Source organism: Coregonus lavaretus (assembly GCF_964263955.1).
Source record: "Coregonus lavaretus genome assembly, chromosome: 5".
In the NCBI taxonomy this organism is placed as follows: domain Eukaryota; kingdom Metazoa; phylum Chordata; class Actinopteri; order Salmoniformes; family Salmonidae; genus Coregonus; species Coregonus lavaretus.
The window spans coordinates 67,366,100-67,389,486 of NC_139992.1; the positions used below are offsets into that span (position 1 = coordinate 67,366,100).

A 23,387-nucleotide genomic window follows, 5' to 3' on the forward strand; every position below is an offset into this window, starting at 1 on the left:
CCACTTATGAGAGGCGCAGCAGCCCCATCAGGTGGTGCAGAGGAGGAAATTCCACCTGCGGCGCGCCGTTTAAAATTACACCTGCAACATTTCCGAACAATGTAATGTAGCATTCCTTTTCCATTTCCCTTGTGCATTTGGGTCGAGCTGTATAATTCCGTGGCTCATGTCTTTGGCGCAAGCCAATTATCCAAATAAATACATAAAAAAATCAACTACGTTGTTATAAATTTAACAATTCTGGTCAAACATGATTAATGTTGGTGTATGCCACTGCTCACAGAAAATGGTGAGAGGAAAATGTAAAGAGGAGGGGAGAAAATGGTTTCCTCTAGGCAACTAAAATGACAGTTGCCAGTAGCAACAGCTGAAACTTTGTGGCTCTCCAACAAGACCCATTCTAAAAGACTCGTTGAAGTAGTAACGTTAAGTGAACGAAACTGATTTACGCACCTCCAAGCTCGTATACCTTTTTCTAAAGAAGGCAGTCGACATGGCATCACACCACAGCAGTCCAAAAGACCTAAGGAAGATGATAAGAGACACCAAACAGGTAAGAAACAGTACCAGGTTATTATAATTTCAAGAAACATCGACGTCCGGCAATGCCAGATTCATGCTACTGTAGCTAGCTAGCGAGCTAACGTTAACCATCTACTCGTAATCATTAGCAGTAAAGCAAGTTTTGTTTTGCATTATTTAGCCACATGTGTGTATGGATCTCTGAAGACCGCATGGCCCATCTTATTGGCATATACATTTAAATTCCTTCGAACTAATGTATATAGCGTAGCTAGCTAATTGACAGACTAACTGTCTGTTGTTCACTTGCTCCAGGCTGCTGGCACTTGCAGACTGGAAATGTTAACTACAATGTTCCAAATGATTGGAAACAAATTGTTTTCTCGTGGAACTCGAGTCTTAGTGGAAGTACAATGTTGCAATATTGTTGACAGGTAGAAAGGAAACTTTGGTTTGGGAGGATTTTGGAGTCGATGGGCATATAAATAGATTTTTAAGATGGGGATACATCAATAAATGGGAGGACACAGAGGAGGTACAACATAACATTTTGGTTGGTGTAAAATGCATGTGGTGCAACTCTACATGGTAGTTGGGGTTCTCAGATAGTCGGCTGTATGTGCAACCGAGAGTAGAGCCTGCATGGTCGTCACTAGTTACCACGCCTATTTAAAAAAAATGTTCGTCTTAAAATGTGATTTTAAAGGTAACCACACTGCTAACCTTATGCCAAACCTTAAATGAAGACCACATATATAAACGTTTTACTTTGTGGCTGTGGTAGCTAGTGGACACCAGCCTGACTGGACTAGGACCAGTTAAGCCAAAGGATGTACTGCTACGACCCTTGGGCCAAGTGCAGCTTAAAAACAGTGTTAAAGTGGCTTGCGACATTTATACAATTATATGAAATGTGGCCAACAAGAGAAAATAAAACACAAAACATTTTGGTGCTGGTAATGTTTTATAACTACAGGACCTTTTAGGGACGTGGTGGAATCTAAGAAAATGGCCTCAGATGGGTGTTTTTATAGCAAGAGAGACCTGGTTAACAGTATCACTGTAACATGAGTGCCTAATGTAAGTCAACTAGGCTAGGCTACATGTCTATACATTTCACCTGACTTATTTTCTCCTCCAGGACATGGACGATGTCCACACGTCTTTAGAGAAACTGCGTGGCCTTTCCCTGGAAGAGAGGACGGAGTCAGGGATGCTGCGGTCAAGGATAGACGAGCAATCAAGTTTGATTTGCATTTTGAAACAAAGAGCCGATGACATGCTCCTTCGTTGTCAAGCTCTCGAGCAGATCAACTCAGAGTTAGAACACCTGAGTGCAGACGTACAGACCAAACTTGACAATGAAAAGAAGAAATCCATGCAGTTAGAGCAAAGATTTATGGATCTGGCAGCTAACCATCAGGAGCTGATACATTTCAAGGATGAGTACAAAAGACAGAATGCCAAACTAAAACAGGAGAACGAACGACTTCAGGAAGAGAACGATAATATTTTCTCTAAAGACTTACAAGACAAAGAAGCAGTTATTTTGAAACTAACACAAGAATTGAGAGACCTTGCTGAGCAACATAGAAGTCTTGATAATGAATATCAGTAAGAATGCGCCATTTGTTTTTCTATTTAGATTTATTGCTGCATTTAGTAAATGTTGACTGACTTCATCCGATTGTTCAATGTAGGAGTGTTATAACAATAGGTATATATTTTTTCCCAACAGGGGAAAAACAACTGGATTCCAGACCAAACTTAAAGGGCTCATGGGTCTCCATCAAACTAAGGAGGCGTCCTTACAAGATGAATTGCATGATGCTCAAAGACAGCTGAGGGATGCAGTGGAGATGTGCACAGGTGAGTTTGGCTGTATAACTCTGTGTCCCAAAAAAACGTATTTCCTAAATGAGAAATATGACCGCTTTTCTAATGTCTCTTGACCAGAACTTGATCAACAGCTTAAAAAAGCAAGAGAAAATTATTCATTGAAAGAGACACAGATGCAGAAAAAAATTGAGGTCTTGGCCAAGGAAAAGGACAAATTCTTGGATCTATCGATGCAAAGGGGTAAACTAATACAGGTAATGCATAACATACATCAATTTTTTTAAACAGAATGTCGCTTTTAACTACACATGGAAGCAGTTCAGCCAATTCATAATATTTCTGCCTTTTGAAAGGATAAACAGGTGGAAATCCAGCAGTTGGAGACAAAAAGGCAAGAGGTCGAAAAAAACAGGGCTGCTGCAGAAGAAAGGTATGTATATAATAGTTTAAAGGTCCAGTGCAGTCAAAAATTTGATTTTCCCGTGTTTTTATATATATATATATATATATATATATATATATATACAGTACCAGTCAAAAGTTTGGACACACCTACTCATTCAAGAGTTTCTTTATTTTTACTATTTTTACATTGTAGAATAATAGTGAAGACATCAAAACTATGAAATAACACATATGGAATCATGTAGTAACCAAAAAAGTGTTAAACAAATCAAAATATATTTTATATTTGAGATTCTTCAAATAGCCACCCTTTGCCTTGATGACAGCTTTTCACACTCTTGACATTTCAAGAACTTTGAAAGTTTCTTCAAGTGCAGTTGCAAAAACCATCAAGCGCTATGATGAAACTGGCTCTTATGAGGACCGCCACAGGAATGGAAGACCCAGAGTTACCTCTGCTGCAGAGGATAAGTTCATTAGAGTTACCAGCCTCAGAAATTGCAGCCCAAATAAATGCTTCACAGAGTTCGAGTAACAGACACATCTCAACATCAACTGTTGAGAGGGGACTGTGTGAATCAGGCCTTCATGGTCGAATTGCTGCAAAGAAACCACTACTAAAGGACACCAATAAGAAGAGACCTGCTTGGGCTAAGAAACACGAGCAATGGACATTAGACCGGTGGAAATTTGTCCTTTGGTCTGGAGTCCAAATTTGAGATTTTTGGTTCCAACCGCTGTGTCTTTGTGTGGGTGAATGGATGATCTCCGCGTGTGTAGTTCCCACCGTAAAGCATGGAGGAGGAGGTGTTATGGTGTGGAGGTGCTTTGCTGGTGACACTGTCTGTGATTTATTTAGAATTCAAGGCACACTTAACCAGCATGGCTACCACAGCATTCTGCAGCGATACGCCATCCCATCTGGTTTGGGCTTAGCGGGACTATCATTTGTTTTTTCAACAGGGCAATGACCCAACACACCTCCAGGCTGTGTTAGGGCTATTTTACCAAGAAGGAGAGTGATGGAGTGCTGCATCAGATGACCTGGCCTCCACAATCCCCCGACCTCAACCCAATTGAGATGGTTTCGGATGAGTCGGACGGCAGAGTGAAGGAAAAGCAGCCAACAAGTGCTCAGCATATGTGGGAAGTCCTTCAAGACTGTTGGAAAAGCATTCCAGGTGAAGCTGGTTGAGAGAATGTAAAGAGTCCACAAAGCTGTCATCAAGGCAGGGTAGCTATTTGAAGAATCTCAAATATAAAATATATTTTGATTTGTTTAACACTTTTTTGCTTACTACATGATTCCATATGTGTTATTTCATCGTTTTGATATCTTCACTATTATTCTACAATGTAGAAAATAGTAAAAATAAAGAAAAACCCTTGAATGAGTAGATGTGTCCAAACTTTTGACTGGTAGTGTATATTTCCACACTATGAAGTTGGAGTAATACTGTGAAAATTATGATAATGCCCGTTTAGTGTAAGAGCTGTTTGAAAAGACAGCATAGACATTTTTGCCTGTTTTGGTAGGATGGAGTTTTGGCCTGCCTGGTGATATAGTTAATAGAACAATAAGAAAGGGCGTTCCAAACCTCTCCCCACTCAGACCACTCCCAGACAGTCATAGTAAAATCCTTGCTTGAGAAATTGGTCTTGCTAAGAAGCTATTTGTGGTTCTATCTTTATGATTTTGATTGAAAACAATCACAGTAAGGTACTTAATTGTTACCCAGAAATGATTTGATATTGAGATAAAAACGGCTGCATTTGGGCCTTTAAAATGAAGTCCAACACTGGCATGTATATCAAAGATCTCTCTGCTTTAGGTTTGAAAGAGAGGCAGCTGTGGTGAACACTAATTTGAAAGTCAAAGCACTCCAGCACGCTCTTGATCAGTCTGTGAACACTTGCAACAAGCTGAAGAAGGTTAGTTGAAATGTGGAAAATGAATGATGTATATAAAACCTGGATTGCTAATGCTATGTATTGGCCATTGAGAGGCTTTGAAGCCACCGGTTGGCCATATTGGCACTCCCCAGTAGGAGCAGTCCTCCATAGGAATCAATGGACTTCTACAGTATTTCAATTAAATGTATCAAGGACAAAATTACATATACATATATATGTTTGTTTTTTTGTAGTGGGGACAGTACTATTAGTAATCTCTTAAATGTATACTTTAAATAAAATGTTTTTCCATTTTTTTCTATTTTATGTTTATTTCACATTATATAATTTAAAAGTATCCATGAAGCTGTCTGTAATAGAATAAATGTGTCAAAAACGAATGTAGACATTAATAAATGCATTTCTATAGCTTTGAAAATATTTTTTGCAATGGTGGGGGAGTGCCAAGATGGAGGCACGGTGGCTTCAACACAGCGCCATCTATCAGTGATCTAGTGTACATATAAATCATTATGAAAAACATTGCAATATTGCAAAATAGAAGTGCCATCGTGCTCAATTATATACAATTATTTCATAGGATTTTGAAGCCTATAAAAACCACAGCACCGACCTGCTTGAAAAGGAAAAGGAGTTAAATGCCAAGCTGCGCCATATGATTGGCTAAGACTACCATTCCATCCAACCATTCACTGATGTAATAAGATAGAGTATGAATTTGCTTATCTTTTTTTACAATAAAACAAATTCATATTTTGAATTTACTGCTGTTCACTTAGTCACATTAAACCGATTAGACTTGTGATTCAGGATTTTCATTTGTTGATAGTTTAGGAAGTAGCAAAGTATTTATCCCCTATCAGGTAGAATTGGAAAATAACAAATATTTACCACAAAGAATCTTTTGCACACCACAAGCAACATCATAGTGCTCAGATCCAATGTTTGGGTCAATGATACGACCAGTACAGTATAATCCAGGGAGTCCACAGCAGGATGGATACCCAGCTCAGCAATAGCACGGGTTGCATCGAAGTGGTGATCGAAAGTAGTGGCAGGGGCAGGGTCAGTCAAGTCATCAGCGGGCATATACAGTGGGGAAAAAAAGTATTTAGTCAGCCACCAATTGTGCAAGTTCTCCCACTTAAAAAGATGAGAGAGGCCTGTAATGTTCATCATAGGTACACGTCAACTATGACAGACAAATTGAGAAAAAAATCCAGAAAATCACATTGTAGGATTTTTAATGAATTTATTTGCAAATTATGGTGGAAAATAAGTATTTGGTCACCTACAAACAAGCAAGATTTCTGGCTCTCACAGACCTGGAACTTCTTCTTTTAAGAGGCTCCTCTGTCCTCCACTCGTTACCTGTATTAATGGCACCTGTTTGAACTTGTTATCAGTATAAAAGACACCTGTCCACAACCTCAAACAGTCACACTCCAAACTCCACTATGGCCAAGACCAAAGAGCTGTCAAAGGACACCAGAAACAAAATTGTAGACCTGCACCAGGCTGGGAAGACTGAATCTGCAATAGGTAAGCAGCTTGGTTTGAAGAAATCAACTGTGGGAGTAATTATTAGGAAATGGAAGACATACAAGACCACTGATAATCTCCCTCGATCTGGGGCTCCACGCAAGATCTCACCCCGTGGGGTCAAAATGATCACAAGAACGGTGAGCAAAAATCCCAGAACCACACGGGGGTACCTAGTGAATGACCTGCAGAGAGCTGGGACCAAAGTAACAAAGCCTACCATCAGTAACACACTACGCCGCCAGGGACTCAAATCCTGCAGTGCCAGACGTGTCCCCCTGCTTAAGACAGTACATGTCCAGGCCCGTCTGAAGTTTGCTAGAGTGCATTTGGATGATCCAGAAGAGGATTGGGAGAATGTCATATGGTCAGATGAAACCAAAATAGAACTTTTTGGTAAAAACTCAACTCGTCGTGTTTGGAGGACAAAGAATGCTGAGTTGCATCCAAAGAACACCATACCTACTGTGAAGCATGGGGGTGGAAACATCATGCTTTGGGACTGTTTTTCTGCAAAGGGACCAGGACGACTGATCCGTGTAAAGGAAAGAATGAATGGGGCCATGTATCGTGAGATTTTGAGTGAAAACCTCCTTCCATCAGCAAGGGCATTGAAGATGAAACGTGGCTGGGTCTTTCAGCATGACAATGATCCCAAACACACCACCTGGGCAACGAAGGAGTGGCTTCGTGAGAAGCATTTCAAGGTCCTGGAGTGGCCTAGCCAGTCTCCAGATCTCAACCCCATAGAAAATCTTTGGAGGGAGTTGAAAGTCTGTGTTGCCCAGCGACAGCCCCAAAACATCACTGCTCTAGAGGAGATCTGCATGGAGGAATGGGCCAAAATACCAGCAACAGTGTGTGAAAACCTTGTGAAGACTTACAGAAAACGTTTGACCTGTGTCATTGCCAACAAAGGGTATATAACAAAGTATTGAGAAACTTTTGTTATTGACCAAATACTTATTTTCCACCATAATTTGCAAATAAATTCATAAAAAATCCTACAATGTGATTTTTTGGAGAAAAAAAATCTCATTTTGTCTGTCATAGTTGACGTGTACCTATGATGAAAATTACAGGCCTCTCTCATCTTTTTAAGTGGGAGAACTTGCACAATTGGTGGCTGACTAAATACTTTTTTTTCCCCACTGTAGATGGCCTGTTAATTTTTAAATAAAAATAATCTTCAAAATGAAGAAGTAAGGCATTTAAGAGAGGGAAAGTACGTATTTATTTTATGTGCTCCTTACCTGTACCGAGGTGATGGAACCCTTTTTGGTGGTGGTGATTCTCTCCTGCATGGTACCCATGTCTGTGGCCAGGGTACAGGCTGGTAGCCTACAGCAGAGGGGATACGACCCAACAAGCCAGTCACCTGAGAGAGAGAGAAGGCCTCATTTAAAAAGGACCATCAAATCAGAGTGGACAATGGGTTTATGGACAAAGCATTGCAAGATGCTTCAACTGCAGCACTTGGGTGGTGCATTATAAAAACCCAGTTTGACCATTCCTTATCTTCTTCCTTCCTTGCAGTACCAAGGGGGTTGTGGGAGGATAATTTGATGGGGTGTGAACAGGTTGTGTATTAGCATTATTGTACTTATTGTATGCCATTCAGTTTGTAATTGAAAAAATCTTTAATAAATGTTTTTATTAAAGATATAAGATATTTATGTCAAATAAAATAAAATGTTATTTGTCACATGCTTCGTAAACAACAGGTTTAGACTAACACTGAATTGTTTACTTATGGGCCCTTACCAACAATGCAGAGAGAAAGAAAATAGAGAAATAATAGAAAAGTAAAACACGTAATAATAAATACACAATGAATAACGATAACTTGGCTATGTACACAGGGTACCAGTACCGAGTCGATGTGCAGGGGTCCGAGGTAATCTAGGCAGATATGTACATATAACTAGGAATAAGTGACAGATAAAAAACAGTAGCAGCAGCGTATGTGATGAGTCAAAAAAGTTGGTGCAAAAAGGGTCACATGCAGATAGTCCAGGTACAGTTGAAGTCGGACGTTTACATACACCTTAGCCAAATACATTTAAACTCAGTTTTTCACAATTCCTGACATTTATTCCTAGTAAATATTCCCTGTCTTAGGTCAGTTAGGATCACCACTATATTTTAAGAATGTGAAATGTCAGAATAATAGTAGAGAGAATTATTTCTTTCAGCTTTTATTTCTTTCATCACATTCCCAGTGGGTCAGAAGTTTACATACACTCAATTAGTATTTGGTAGCATTGCCTTTAAATTGTTTAACTTGGGTCAAACGTTTCGGGTAGCCTTCCACAAGCTTCCCACAATAAGTTGGGTGAATTCTGGCCCATTCCTCCTGACAGAGCTGGTGTAACTGAGTCAGGTTTGTAGGCCTCCTTGCTCACACACGCTTTTTCAGTTTTGCCCACACATTTTCTATAGGATTGAAGTCAGGGCTTTGTGATGGCCACTCCAATACCTTGACTTTGTTGTCCTTAAGCCATTTTGCCACAACTTTGGAAGTATGCTTGGGGTCATTGTCCATTTGGAAGACCCACTTGCGACCAAGCTTTAACTTCCTGACTGATGTCTTGAGATGTTGCTTCAATATATCCACATAATTTTCCTTCCTCATGATGCCATCTATTTTGTGAAGTGCACCAGTCCCTCCTGCAGCAAAGCACCCCCACAGCATGATGCTGCCATGTTCTTCGGTTTGCAAGCCTTCCCCTTTTTCCTCCAAACATAACGATGGTCATTATGGCCAAACAGTTCTAATTTTGTTTCATCAGACCAGAGGACATTTCTCCAAAAAGTACGATCTTTGTCCCCATGTGCAGTTGCAAACCGTAGTCTGCCTTTGTTATGGCGGTTTTGGAGCAGTGGCTTCTTCCTTGCTGAGCGGCCTTTCAGGTTATGTCGATATAGGACTAGTTTTACTGTGGATATAGATACTTTTGTACCCGTTTCCTCCAGCATCTTCACAAGGTCCTTTGCTGTTGTTCTGGGATTGATTTGCACTTTTTGCACCAAAGTACATTAATCTCTAGGAGACAGAACGCGTCTGCTTCCTGAGCGATATGACAGCTGCGTGTTCCCATGGTGTTTATACTTGCTATTGTTTATACAGATGAACGTGGTACCTTCAGGCGTTTGGAAATCGCTCCCAAGGATGAACCAGAGTTGTGGAGGTCATTTTATTCTGAGGTCTTGGCTGATTTCTTTTGATTTTCCCATGATGTCAAGCAAAGAGGCACTGAGTTTGAAGGTAGGCCTTGAAATACATCCACAGGTACACCTCCAATTGACTCAAATGATTTCAATTAGCCTATCAGAAGCTTCTAACGCCATGACATCATTTTCTGGAATTTTCCAAGCTGTTTAAAGGCACAGTCAACTTAATGTATGTAAACTTCTGACCCACTGGAATTGTGATACAGTGAATTATAAGTGAAATAATCTGTCTGTAAACAATTGTTGGAAAAATTACTTATGACATGCACAAAGTAGATGTCCTAACCGACTTGCCAAAACTATAGTTTGTTAACAAGAAATTTGTGGAGTGGTTGAAAAACGAGTTTTAATGACTTCAACTGTAGCTTCTTACTTTCTCATGTTCTTCTTATTTGTATTTATTATCTGTTTTTGTTCTACCTTATGTTATTTTTAGGGCTACATTGATGTTGATTACTGCATTGTTGGGTTTGGAGCTTGCAAGAAAGGCATTTCACTGTACTTGAAACTTGAAACAGTCAGACCAGTCAGGGCAACTCTGGCACTAGCCAAAACTCTACTTGAGGTTCATTCTTCCTCTCAAGTCGAAAAGCTTTGCTGCCAAAATGTGCAGTTTTGTCACACACCACAGTGCCACAGATGTCTCAAGTTTTGAGGGAGCATGCGATTGACATGCTGAGTGCAGGAATGCCCACCAGAGCTGTTGCCAGAGAATGTAAAATTCATTTCTCTACCATAAGCCACCTCCAAAGTCATTTTAGAGAATTTGGCAGTTCGTGCAACTGGCCTCACAACTGCAGACCACGTGTAACCACACCAGCCCAGGACCTCCACATCCGGCTTCTTCACCTGTGGGATCGTCTGAGACCAGCCACCTGGACAGCTGATGAAACTGAGGAGTATTTCTGTCTGTAATAAAGCCCTTTTGTCAGGAAAAACCTCATTCTGATTGGCTGTGCCCCTGCCCAGTCATGTGAAATCCATAGATTAGGGCCTAATTAATTAATTTCAATTGACTGATTGCTTTATATTTACATTTTAGTCATTTAGCAGACGCTCTTATCCAGAGCGACTTACAGTTAGTGAGTGCATACATCATTTTTTATACTGGCCCCCCGTGGGAAACGAACCCACAACCCTGGCATTGCAAACGCGATGCTCTACCAACTGAGCTACATCCCTGCCGGCCATTCCCTCCCCTACCCTGGACCAATTGTGCACCGCCCCATGGGTCTCCCGGTCGCGGCCGGCTACGACAGAACCTGGATTCGAACCAGGATCTCTAGTGGCACAGCTAGCACTTCGATGCAGTGCCTTAGACCACTGCGCCACTCGGGAGCAGTGGTCTAAGGTACTGCATCGCAGTGCTAGCTGTACCACTAGAGATCCTGGTTCGAATCCAGGTTATATGAACTGTAACTCAGTAAAATCGTTGAAATTGTTGCATGTTGCGTTTATATTTTTGTTCAGTGTATTTACATCGTGTCCACATGCTTCATGTGATAGAAATCAGAAAATACTACCTGCGCTTATCATTTCCTGTGGATATATTGTTTCAAATTCCTTCCTACATAATGACTAACCATGCAGACAACCGGTAGATAAAATTAAAATGTAATTTTATTCAACATTCCAGCTTGTAGAGGATCTGCGAGGACCATTTCAAACACAAACACTGAAATGTCCCAGATGGTGGATTTAGAAATTCATCCGTCTGGTCCCCAGGCAAGTGTGGAGAGAGCTGCTGGGGCTCTACTGAATGCTTTTAGGGTATTAAACCCTGGCTTCAGCGCTTGCAGAGCCCTGGTGCAGCAGCGTTAGAACCCAACATTGTGAATATGGCTGAAGGTGGAAAAGGGACAGTGCACTGTAACTTTTAAATGGAGAAGCCATGTGAAAATTATGTCTTAGTTTACGTCTCTCTCACAAGAGGGCAGTGCAGGTTCTCGGTGTGTGTGTGTGTGTCAGAGAGCTTTTGACCATTGGAACATTGTTATTTATCAGGCTTGAAGGTGTTGATATTACCTGGATAATTCTTCTCATGATAAATTATTGACAGCTTTATGGCAACTGCTTATTATAGGAGTTATTTTGTCGTCACATTTCTTAGAAAAACACAAACACACACAGAAAGAGAGAGAGAGAGAGAGCTTTTAACCATTGTCCTTTACCATTGGAACGTTGTTATATCAGGCTTGATTATGTTGTTTCCTGTCTAATTATTTGCAGGATAAATTATTGACAGCTTTAAGGTAACCTAAGAAAGGTTGTGATGCCAAAATAACTCCTATAATAAGCAGTAAGCACTGAATGTCAAATGTCATGTTGCGCAAAAAGATGATCCACTGGCCATCACCCCCTTTTCAGTATATGCAAAACTGATTTGCAGTTCTCAATATATTTTCTATAGGTAGTTAAAAAGCCTGGTAGTATATGACATACAGTATACTGTGTTCCTGACACTTATGATTTGTAAATCACACCTCAGTGCTCGTTACTTTTGATAAATTAGGCCTATACAGATAGGTAAGTAATAGTTACTGCAGCCGTGTCTGTAAACCTTCTCTGTTCCCTTGGCAAAACAGTGCCACTAAGCATTACTGTAATTTGAACTCCATTTGTGAGTGTTTGTTTCAGGAAACTCTGCAGACATCCCTGAAGGTTATGCTGTTTTATGGGCAGGATTCGTTAAAGGTTGAAATAGGTGCAGACAAATAATCAAATAAAATATAAAATAATTATATTTAGGCCAATAAGAAACATAACAAAAAAGAACGCACCATTATTTTATGTTGTTTTAACTAAAACAACTGGTAAATCTATGTTTACATCACTTGTGATCTAATTGGCTCGTTCTGCTGTATCTGTTTCACACATTGAAGAAGAAACCCTTACAAGCTTCAACAATCAATGATAGTGGCCCCTTTCTTTACATTTTAACTAGTGAGATGCAAGATGACAGTCATCTGACTTACTAATACCAGGGTCATCCTAAGTGGGATATAGTACAAGGCCATTGGCATTAGCACAAGTGTATGGTGTCCATTCTGTCTATCAGTAAATATGTCAAACCTATACTGAACCAAAATATAAACGCAACATGTAAAGTGTTGGTTTCATGAGCTGAAATAAAAGATCCCAGAAATGTTCCATACACACTAAAAGCTTATTTCTCGCAAATTTTGTCCACAAATGTGTTTACATCCCTGTTAGTGAGCATTTCTCCTTTGCCAAGATAATCCATCCACCTGACAGGTGTGGCATATCAAGAAGCTGATTAAACAGTATGATCATTACACAGTGCACCTTGTGCTGGGGACAATAAAAGGCCACTCTAAAATTTGCAGTTTTGTCACACAACACAATGCCACAGATGTCTCAAGTTTTGAGGGAGCGTGCAATTGACATGCTGACTGCAGGAATGTCCACCAGAGCTATTGCCAGAGAATGTAATGTTCACTTCTCTACCATAAGCCGCCTCCAACGTTGTTTTAGAGAATTTGGCAGTACATCCAACCGGCCTCACAACCGCAGACCACGCCAGCCCAGGACCTCCACATCCGGCTTCTTCACCTGCGGGATCGTCTGAGACCAGCCACCCGGACAGCTGATGAAACTGAGGAGTATTTCTGTCTGTAATAGAGCCCTTTTGTGGGGAAAAACTAATTCTGATTGGCTGGGCCTGGCTCCCCAGTGGGTGGGCCTGTCTCCCAAATGGGTGGACCTATGCCCTCCCAGGCCCACCCATGGCTGCACCCCTGCCCAGTCATGTGAAATCCATAGATTAGGGATAATTAATATATTTAAATTGACTGATTTTGTTTATATTTTTGTTCAGTGTATTTCAAGAAACAGGAAAACATATATCAAGTTGTATTTTTATATTATACCCCCTAAAAAAATAGTGTTTATATATTCCACAAGTATTATCTGATTAACTGTTTTGCACAAATAATTATCAGACTCAAGTTGCAAATGCTGGTAAACACTCAAATACATTTAGTTGACATTTTTTCACAAAAGTAGTGCACTTGGCCTTTACTAGTGCTGTATTAGAGGACCGATATAGATGTCTTCAGTGCAGGCACAAAAAACATCACAGCACCCCCACCACCAAACTACTTCCCACAGCTATGCATACACAATTTAAAGCTGCAATATGTAACTTTTTGGACGACCCGACCAAATTCACAGAAATGTGAGTTATAGACCTGTCATTCTCATTGAAAGCAAGTCTAAGAAGTTCTATGTGCACTATTTCTATGCATCCCGTTCTTAAGTTTCATTTTGTCTTTTACTTTCGGTTTTATACACCAGCTTCAAACACAATATTTTTGGTTATTTTAAATATATTTCAGAGCAGTTTAGATGATACAATGATTCTCCACACATTTTACATTTTTAGTAGATGCTCTTATCCAGAGCAACTTACAGTTAGTGAGTGCATACATTTTCATACTGCTCCCCCGTGGGAATCGAACCCACAACCCTGGCGTTGCAAGCGCCATGCTCTACCAACTGAGCTACACAGGACTACACCAGGGGTGTCAAACTCATTCCATGGAGGGCCTAGTGTCTGCGGGTTTTGGGTTTTTCCTTTCAATTAAGACCAAGACAACCAGGTGAGGGGAGTTAATTATTAATTAGTGACCTTAATTAATCAATCAAGTACAAGGGAGGAGCGAAAACCTGCAGACACTCGGCCCTCCGTGGAATGAGTTTGATGCGTGCTCTACACTATACTTGCTCGTTTTGTCACGAGGTTTTACTTACCCAGCTAGCACAGTGGATCTAGGCCGATTCCGGCTGAGAGTCGGGGCACTCGGCTGAGAGTCAGAATCGGCCGACTTCATGTGGCCCGAGTCTGGCCCGCCTTCGGCAGTATTACTTATGGCTAGGATGCGGGGATTGAGCTCGGGTCGATTCCGGTGTGAGTTATCTGGCCCAAATGTATTACTTGGGGCTCGGGCCGATTGTGGCTATTCTGGCAGATGATTACATGGCAGCTTTATATAATGAACATTTAATTATTTATTTATTTTTCCATAAAATGGTAGTTGAAATAGAATTGATACGGAAGACAAACTAAATTTAGATTTAGATTTCAGCTTTGAAAGTCATTTTGCACTGCCGTATTCAGTACCCAGCTAGCAATGAGGAATCGGCCCAGAAGCGGCCCTCTTCCGGGGGGCCAGAACTGATTGAATCGGGCCGGAATCGGTTGTCGGACTTAGCCCGGAATCAAAATGAATGACTGCCCAGAATCGGCCCAAGTACATCGGGCCGTTTCCGTCTACCGGAATTCAGCTGATTTTGCCGGCATCTTACCAGAATCCCCCCAGAAGCGTCCCGATGCAAATGTTAATAAATGTATACAAAATTACCCGATTTAGTAATTTTAAATATTACTGTTATACATTTTATACATACAAATTATACCCATCCACAAAGTTTTTAATGCTGATCAATTGCCTTGCACAAAGTATCAAAATACTAAAATACTACTTAAACAGGAAAGACTTAAAGAATGTAATTTAAATGTTAATTTTATTTTGTGATCACAGAAACAATGAGAAGTAGTTTGATTTAGTCTATTTAAGCTTTCTTTCTATTTAAGCTCTGGTAGGTATTCAGTTTTCTCCATCACTCCTCCAAGGTTTGGTCACTTCTCACTCGCTCTCTCCTTTTTCTCCCTCCATCTCTGTCAGGGGCTAGCTGCATCCATCGTTTAATGTCTTTTTCTATCTCCACATCAAGAACTTCAGAATGGCTGCGACGCACCTTTGTAAATATCAGAAAGAGAGAAAATAGAACCCTTATTGAAATACTCCCTGAAATATGACTCATAGTTTATACAACTCCCCTATCCCTACAAAATAGTTTTATCAATGGCTTTTTGTAAAATATTACCAGTTCATTATATTCTCCCTGCTTTGAAAACTGTGTTGTAATAATGAACTTCCCTGCTGACAATCAAATTGACATGCTGGCCTGTTTTATTTAATTGATCACTTCTGTGACATTATGCCTCTCTGCCCCATGCAGTGGCCTTGAAAGCAAACTTACAACACTTTTTAAGGCAAGAGGTTCAAAAGCCTGTTTCCCATTGGCCCCTCTCCAATTCTTCAGTGCTTTGAAAGACTAGTCAAGGATCATATCACCTCTAGCTTACCTGTTACCCTAGACCCACTTCAATTTGCTTACCGCCCCAATAGATCCACAGACGATGCAATCGCCATCACACTGCACACTGCCCTATCCCATCTGGACAAGTGGAATACCTATGTAAGAATGTGGTTCATTGACTATAGCTCAGCATTCAACACCATAGTACCCTCCAAGCTCATCATTAAGCTCGAGGCCCTGGGTCTCAACCCCGCCCTGTGCAACTGGGTCCTGGACTTCCTGACGGGCCGCCCCCAGGTGGTGAAGGTAGGAAACAACACCTCCACTTCGCTGATCCTCAACACAGGGGCCCCACAAGGGTGCGTGCTCAGCCCCCTCCTGTACTCCCTGTTCACCCATGACTGCATGGCCAAGCACGCCTCCAACTCAATCATCAAGTTTGCAGACGACACAACAGTAGTAGGCTTGATTACCAACAATGACGAGAGAGCCTACAGGGAGGAGGTGAGGGCTCTGGGAGTGTGGTGCCAGGAAGATAACCTCTCACTCAACGTCAACAAAACAAAGGAGATGATCGTGGACTTCAGGAAACAGCAGAGGGTGCACCCCCCTATCCACATCGACGGGACCGCAGTGGAGAAGGTGGAAAGCTTCAAGTTCCTTGGCGTACACATCACTGACTAACTGAAATGGTCCACCCACACAGACAGTGTGGTGAAGAAGGTGCAACAGAGCCTCTTCAACCTCAGGAGGCTGAAGAAATGTGGCTTGGCACCTAAAACCCTCACAAACCTTTACAGATGTACAATTGAGAGCATCCTGTCGGGTTGTATCCCTGCCTGGGCTCCCGAGTGGCGCAGCAGTCTAAGGCACTGCATCTCAGTGCTTGAGGCGTCACTACAGACCCCCTGGTTTGATTCCAGGCTATATCACAACCGGCCGTGATTGGGAGTCCCATAGGGCGGCGCACAATTGGCCCAGCGTCGTCCGGGTTTGGCCGGTGTAGGCCGTCATTGTAAATAATAATTTGTTCTTAACTGACTTGCCAAGTTAAATAAAGGTTAAATAAAAAATAAATAAAAACTGCACCGCCTGCAACCGCAGGGCTCTCCAGAGGGTGGTGCGGTCTGCCGAGCGCATTACCAAGGGCAAACTACCCGCCCTCCAGGACACCTACAGCACCCGATATCACAGGAAGGCCAAAAAGATCATCAAGGACATCAACCACCCGAGCCACTGCCTGTTCACCCCGCTATCATCCAGAAGGCGAGGTCAGTTCAGGTGCATCAAAGCTGGGACCGAGAGACTGAAAAACAGCTTCTATCTCAAGGCCATCAGACTGTTAAATAGCCATCACTAGCACATTAGAAGCTGCTGCTGCCTATAAAAATCACTGGCCACTTTAAGAAATGGAACACTAGTCACTTGAATAATGTTTACATATCTTGCATTACTCATCTCATATGTATTTGATCCCCTGCTGATTTTGTACGTTTGCCCACTGACAAAGAAATTATCAGTCTATAATTTTAATGGTAGGTGTATTTGAACAGTGAGAGACATAATAACAACAAAAAAATCCAGAAAAACGCATGTCAAAAATGTTATGAATTGATTTGCATTTTAATGAGGGAAATAAGTATTTGACCCCTCTGCAAAACATGACTTAGTACTTGGTGGCAAAACCCTTGTTGGCAATAACAGAGGTCAGATGTTTCTTGTAGTTGGCCACCAGGTTTGCACACATCTCAGGAGGGATTTTGTCCCACTCCTCTTTGCAGATCTTCTCCAAGTCATTAAGGTTTCGAGGCTGATGTTTGGCAACTCAAACCTTCAGCTCCCTCCACAGATTTTCTATGGGATTAAGGTCTGGAGACTGGCTAGGCCACTCCAGGACCTTAATGTGCTTCTTCTTGAGCCACTCCTTTGTTGCCTTGGCCGTGTGTTTTGGGTCATTGTCATGCTGGAATACCCATCCACAACCCATTTTCAATGCCCTGGCTGAGGGAAGGAGGTTCTCACCCAAGATTTGACGGTACATGGCCCCATCCATCGTCCCGTTGATGTGGTGAAGTTGTCCTGTCCACTTAACAGAAAAACACCCCCAAAGCATAATGTTTCCACCATGTTTGATGGTGGGGATGGTGTTCTTGGGGTCATAGGCAGCATTCCTCCTCCTCCAAACACGGCGAGTTGAGTTGATGCCAAAGAGCTCCATTTTGGTCTCATCTGACCACAACACTTTCACCCAGTTCTCCTCTGAATCATTCAGATGTTCATTAGCAAACTTCAGACGGGCATGTATATGTGCTTTCTTGTGCAGGGGGACCTTGCGGGCGCTGCAGGATTTCAGTCCTTCACGGCGTAGTGTTACCAATTGTTTTCTTGGTGACTATGGTCCCAGCTGCCTTGAGATCATTGACAAGATCCTCCCGTGTAGTTCTGGGCTGATTCGCCAAGCACCTTCTCACCAAGGTGCTTGGCGATGGTCTTGTAGCCCATTCCAGCCTTGTGTAGGTCTACAATATTGTCCCTGACATCCTTGGAGAGCTCTTTGGTCTTGGCCATGGTGGAGAGTTTGGAATTTGATTGATTGATTGCTTCTGTGGACAGGTGTCTTTTATACAGGTAACAAGCTGAGATTAGGAGCACTCCCTTTAAGAGTGTGCTCCTAATCTCAGCTCGTTACCTGTATAAAAGACACCTGGGAGCCAGAAATCTTTCTGATTGAGAGGCGGTCAAATACTTATTTCCCTCATTAAAATGCAAATCATCTTATAACATTTTTGACATGCGTTTTTCTGGATTTTTTTTATGTTATTCTGTCTCTCACTGTTCAAATAAACCTACCATTAAAATTATAGACTGATCATTTCTTTGTCAGTGGGCAAACGTACAAAATCAGCAGGGGCTCAAATACTTTTTCCCCTCACTGTATATACTGTATTCTATAATATTCTACTGTATCTTAGTCCATGCCGATCTGTCATTGCTCTTCCATATATGTATATATTCTTAATTCCATTCCTTACTTAGATTTGTGTGTATTGGGTATATGTTGTGAAATTGTTAGATATTACTGCTCTGTCGGAGCTAGAAGCACAAGCATTTCACTACACCCGCAATAACATCTGCTAAACATGTGTATGTGACAAATAAAATTTGATTTGATTTCAATTAATTTTCATGGCCATTTGTAAGGAGTTTTGAGCGGATTCTCCTTGGTGGTCATCCCTCCAGACAGTCCCAAATATATGGTCTGAAAAACAAAAACTTGTATATGATGAATATAATACTAATTTGAAGAAAGCTGGAATGGTACTCTGGGTCAGATGGTGGCTTGGTTGATTACTTTTTAGCAATACATGTAATTATATAATGATATCTTGTCATACCAGGTTATTTTAAAAGTCTTGATCTGAAAGTTGGCCCTCAACTCTCCTCAAGTCTTCCAGCGAGGACAATGGAAGTCGAAGGTCTGTCAAATCTGGAACCTCATCCAGGGTTGATCTGTTCGCCTGGAGCTTACAGCTGCAGCAAAATCAGCTTTTGCTGTTGCTTAATAATTTCTATGGAGGTTAAGATCTCACAAAGAATTGCTGCAAAAATACAAAACAGAACACAGTTGTCCTTTATCACTTACATTTTTTCAGTAGTTAGAGTTATAAAGGATAACAAAGATAAATATAAACAACATAATCAATGCAATCACATTATAGATCAGGGGTGGGCAACTTTGATGTTGGTGGGGGCCACAATATGTACCTTACATGTAACACTTACGATCACACACTGGATGCTGCTGTTGTTGAATGTTTGGCTCAATTCTTGTTGGCCTATCATAATTCCTAGGTGTCTCTCTTCTGTCCTCTGGAGGTCTGATAACTGGTGCAGGTGGCAAACCCTTAGAGGTGTTTGACTGGCCCTTGCGTGGAAACTTTTCATTTGGCTCCTCATCCCCACTTTCAGTGTAAAGCACAACTGGCCCAATGTATAACAAAAAACTGTCTGAATTCAGTAGCCTTCCACCTGTGTCTTCCAGCAACAGCCCTAGGCTGTCTTGCAAACTCAGAGGGAGTATAGCTTTTTAGAGAAAGTCGATTCTGAGACAACTGAGTGATGTTCCTCATCTGACTGTGCATTAAAGCGCCTATCAGTTCTTAGCGCACATTTAGTCTACCTTGAAAATGCAAACCATATGCTGAACATTTATCACACCCAGAATAGCCTGTGTGTGACTTGAAGCCTTTGATGAAAGCCCATGCAGGGGCATCACACATTACTGAACTAATTGTAATGAAGAGTTGTTTCCATTTAAACGTAAAGCCTGAGTGTAATTGTTTTGCTTCTTCCACTAAATATTTTAGATACGCTGCCAATGAATTTGGTTTAGATGTTCCACCAAAAAGTGCAATCAGAAAGGGTTTCTTAATGTTAAATCCTTGCATCAGTCCCAATATGGGCCACAGCTGCATAGAACACTTTTGAAAAGAGGGAGCCCATCAAAATTGAGTTGTAAATTCAACGTATACCTATTTGGGAGTTTCTGCCAAAGTTTGTCAAGCATGCCACATAGATAACTTAGAATACCAAAGTTTTTTTTTAAAGTGCCACCAGCAACCCTGTCAACTCTGTAGCCTCTGTTGGTATTGAGGAGGGTCCTTGCATCCTTTGGCAAGGTTGGATGATGGAACCTCAGAATCGAAAGCAGGGCTGTTAACGCCACTAATGTTATTCCATATTCAAGAGCCCAATTCACCAAGTAGCCTTTAAACGGTCCGTTGGACTTTCAACCTCATCGTCAACCATCTCCTCGACATCATCACCCTCATCATCAACGTTCTCCTCAGCATCATCAACCTCACCCTGACCTCCACCTTCTCCTACACCTGCAGTGTCCATCAAAGCATCCACAAACAGTTCATCCTCAAAGTCCTGACCACTGAAAAGCAGACCACCATAGTCCCTGTGCCCAAGAACACTAAGATAACCTGCTTAAATGACTACCGACCCGTAGCACTCACGTCTGTAGCCATGAAGTGCTTTGAAAGGCTGGTCATGGCTCACATCAACACCATTATCCCAGAAACCCTAGACCCACTCCAATTTGCATACCGCCCCAACAGATCCACAGATGATGCAATCTCTATTTCACTCCACACTGCCCTTTCCCACCTGGACAAGAGGAACACCTACGTGAGAATGCTATTCATTGACTACAGCTCAGCGTTCAACACCATAGTGCCCTCAAAGCTCATCATTAAGCTAAGGATCCTGGGACTAAACACCTTCCTCTGCAACTGGATCCTGGACTTCCTGACGGGCCGCCCCCAGGTGGTAAGGGTAGGTAACAAATCTGCCACACTGATCCTCAACACAGGGCCCCTCAGTGCTGCGTGCTCAGTCCCCTCCTGTACTCTCTGTTCACCCATGACTGCATGGCCAGGCACGACTCCAACACCATCATTAAGTTTGCCGACGACACAACAGTGGTAGGCCTGATCACTGACAACGATGAGACAGCCTATAGGGAGGACGTCAGACCTGGCCGTGTGCGCCAGAATAACAACCTCTCCCTCAACGTGATCAAGACAAAGGAGATGATTGTGGACTACAGGGGAAAAAAGAGGACTGAGCACGCCCCCATTCTCATCGACGGGGCTGTAGTGGAACAGGTTGAGAGCTTCAAGTTCCTTGGTGTCCACATCACCAACAAACTATCATGGTCCAAACACACCAAGACAGTCGTGAAGAGGGCACGACAAAGCCTATTCCCCCTCAGGAGACTGAAAAGATTTTGCTTGGGTCCTCAGATCCTCAAAAAGTTCTACAGCTGCACCATCGAGAGCATCCTGACTGGTTGCATCACCGCCTGGTATGGCAACTGCTCGGCCCCTGACTGCAAGGCACTACAGAGGGTAGTGCGTATGGCCCAGTACATCACTGGGGCCAAGCTTCCTGCCATCCTGGACCTCTATACCAGGCGGTGTCAGAGGAAGGCCCTAAAAATTGTCAAAGACTCCAGCCACCCTAGTTATAGACTGTTCTCTCTGCTACCGCACGGCAAGCGGTACCGGAGCGCCAAGTCTAGGTCCAAAAGGCTTCTTAACAGCTTCTACCCCCAAGCCATAAGACTCCTGAACAGCTAATCATGGCTACCCGGCCTATTTGCATAGTCCCGCCCACCCCACCCCCTCTTTTACACTGCTGGTACTCTGTTTATTATCTATGCATAGTCACTTTAACTCTACCCACATGTACATATTACCTCACTTACCTCGACTAACCGGTGCCCCCGCACATTGACTCTGTACCGGTACCCCCTGTATATAGCCTCCCTACTGTTATTTTATTTTACTGCTGCTCTTTAATTATTTGCTATTTTTATTTTTTACTTATCAATTTTTTACTTAACACCTGTTTTATTTTCTTAAAACTGCATTGTTGGTTAAGGGCTTGTAAGTAAGCATTTCACTCTCCTGTTGTTTCGGCGCATGTGGCAAATATATATATATTTTTTTGATTTGATTTGAACAACATTTCCTCAGTGGCCTCATTGGACATATAAAATGTCTGAGGAACAGCAGTATTTTCTACATTAAGTGTAGACTGCTCTTGTTGGATAGATGTCAGAAATCTTGACATGTTTGCTGTACACCTTCGCCGGATGTTTGAAGTCACACTATACTCAGAATACTTCTCAGTCATTTCTGACAAATGCTGACGTTGAGGGCCGGAGCTCTAAAACATACATTGATGAACTGAATTACTAAAGGGCATATATAGCGACTTGCATTAATTCTTAGGAACCTTAATCACCTTTGTTGGCTCAATAGCTGGCTGGCTGCAGGAGAAAGAACTAGCTGGGGCTACTGCTGGAATTAGCTGGCAGGCTAGAGAGACAGAGCAGAGATTTGTAGGTGTCAAAGTGACTGCATTAACATTCAAAAACTTGTGTCATTTTCAGGGAACACTCACCTTGATTAGTCAGAAGAGGTTGGTTAGCAGTTTGCTGTAAGTTAACATCACAGACAACACAATCTGATTGCTGATTATGAAACTGGCCTCGAAACATGTTAGAAATCCTTTAATGTTAACATTAGTCGTTTTATGTGTCGTTATCCTACTCAGTCCTATAAATTAACGTTAGGCTACTGCAGTCCTTCTCAAATAGTGGGACACGCCCCCCTGGGGGGGCTCGGAGCGATGCCAGGGGGGCGCGTGTGACCCCGGGAACATGCTTTTTTTTGCCGCAGGGAGTAGGGTTTTTTTGCACCGAACAAGAGCACACAGCACAGAGCTGGAGATATGAAGTGCAGATAACAAACCCTTAAGAGACACTATGGAAAAATATTTAACAGGGATGAAAAGAAAGGCGGAGAGAGACGGAGATGGAGCTATTCAAAATGCTGACTGAGAATGGGCTAAAGTGGGAGAACTGCATTGGTGTTTGCAGTGATGGTGCACAGACCATGGCAGGGATGAGAAAAGGACATCGGACACTCATCAAGAAGGCCTCACCTAATGCTGAGTGGACACACTGTGTTATACACAGAGAAGCACTGGCATCAAGGCACCGTTCCTCTGAATTAAGTGAGGTTATGACTGACATTGTAGGTGTAGTCAATTTTATAAAGACCAGACCACTAAAAACAAGGGTCTTCTCTGCTATCTGTGAGGAGATGGGAGCTGAACATCAAGCTGTGCTGTTTCACAGTGAAGCAAGGTGGCTGTCACGAGTAAAAGTCTTGTCCCAAGTTTTTGAGCTCAGAGAGCAGATAAGAATGTTTTCGGAGCAGGAGCAC

At 42.1% G+C, this 23,387-nt stretch overlaps 1 protein-coding gene across 1 annotated transcript; it reads left to right on the forward strand.

Moving 5' to 3' along the window:
- Nucleotides 1–493: 493 nt before the first annotated feature.
- LOC311130059 (coiled-coil domain-containing protein 89) lies at nucleotides 494–5,347 on the forward strand (the record flags this gene model as incomplete). The annotated part of the gene is made up of 7 exons (XM_084162698.1): nucleotides 494–553; nucleotides 1,664–2,136; nucleotides 2,261–2,391; nucleotides 2,479–2,615; nucleotides 2,715–2,791; nucleotides 4,599–4,698; nucleotides 5,261–5,347. The coding sequence occupies 7 exons, from the start codon at nucleotides 494–496 to the stop codon at nucleotides 5,345–5,347; spliced, it is 1,065 nt and encodes a 354-aa protein (XP_084018824.1).
- Nucleotides 5,348–23,387: the final 18,040 nt, after the last annotated feature.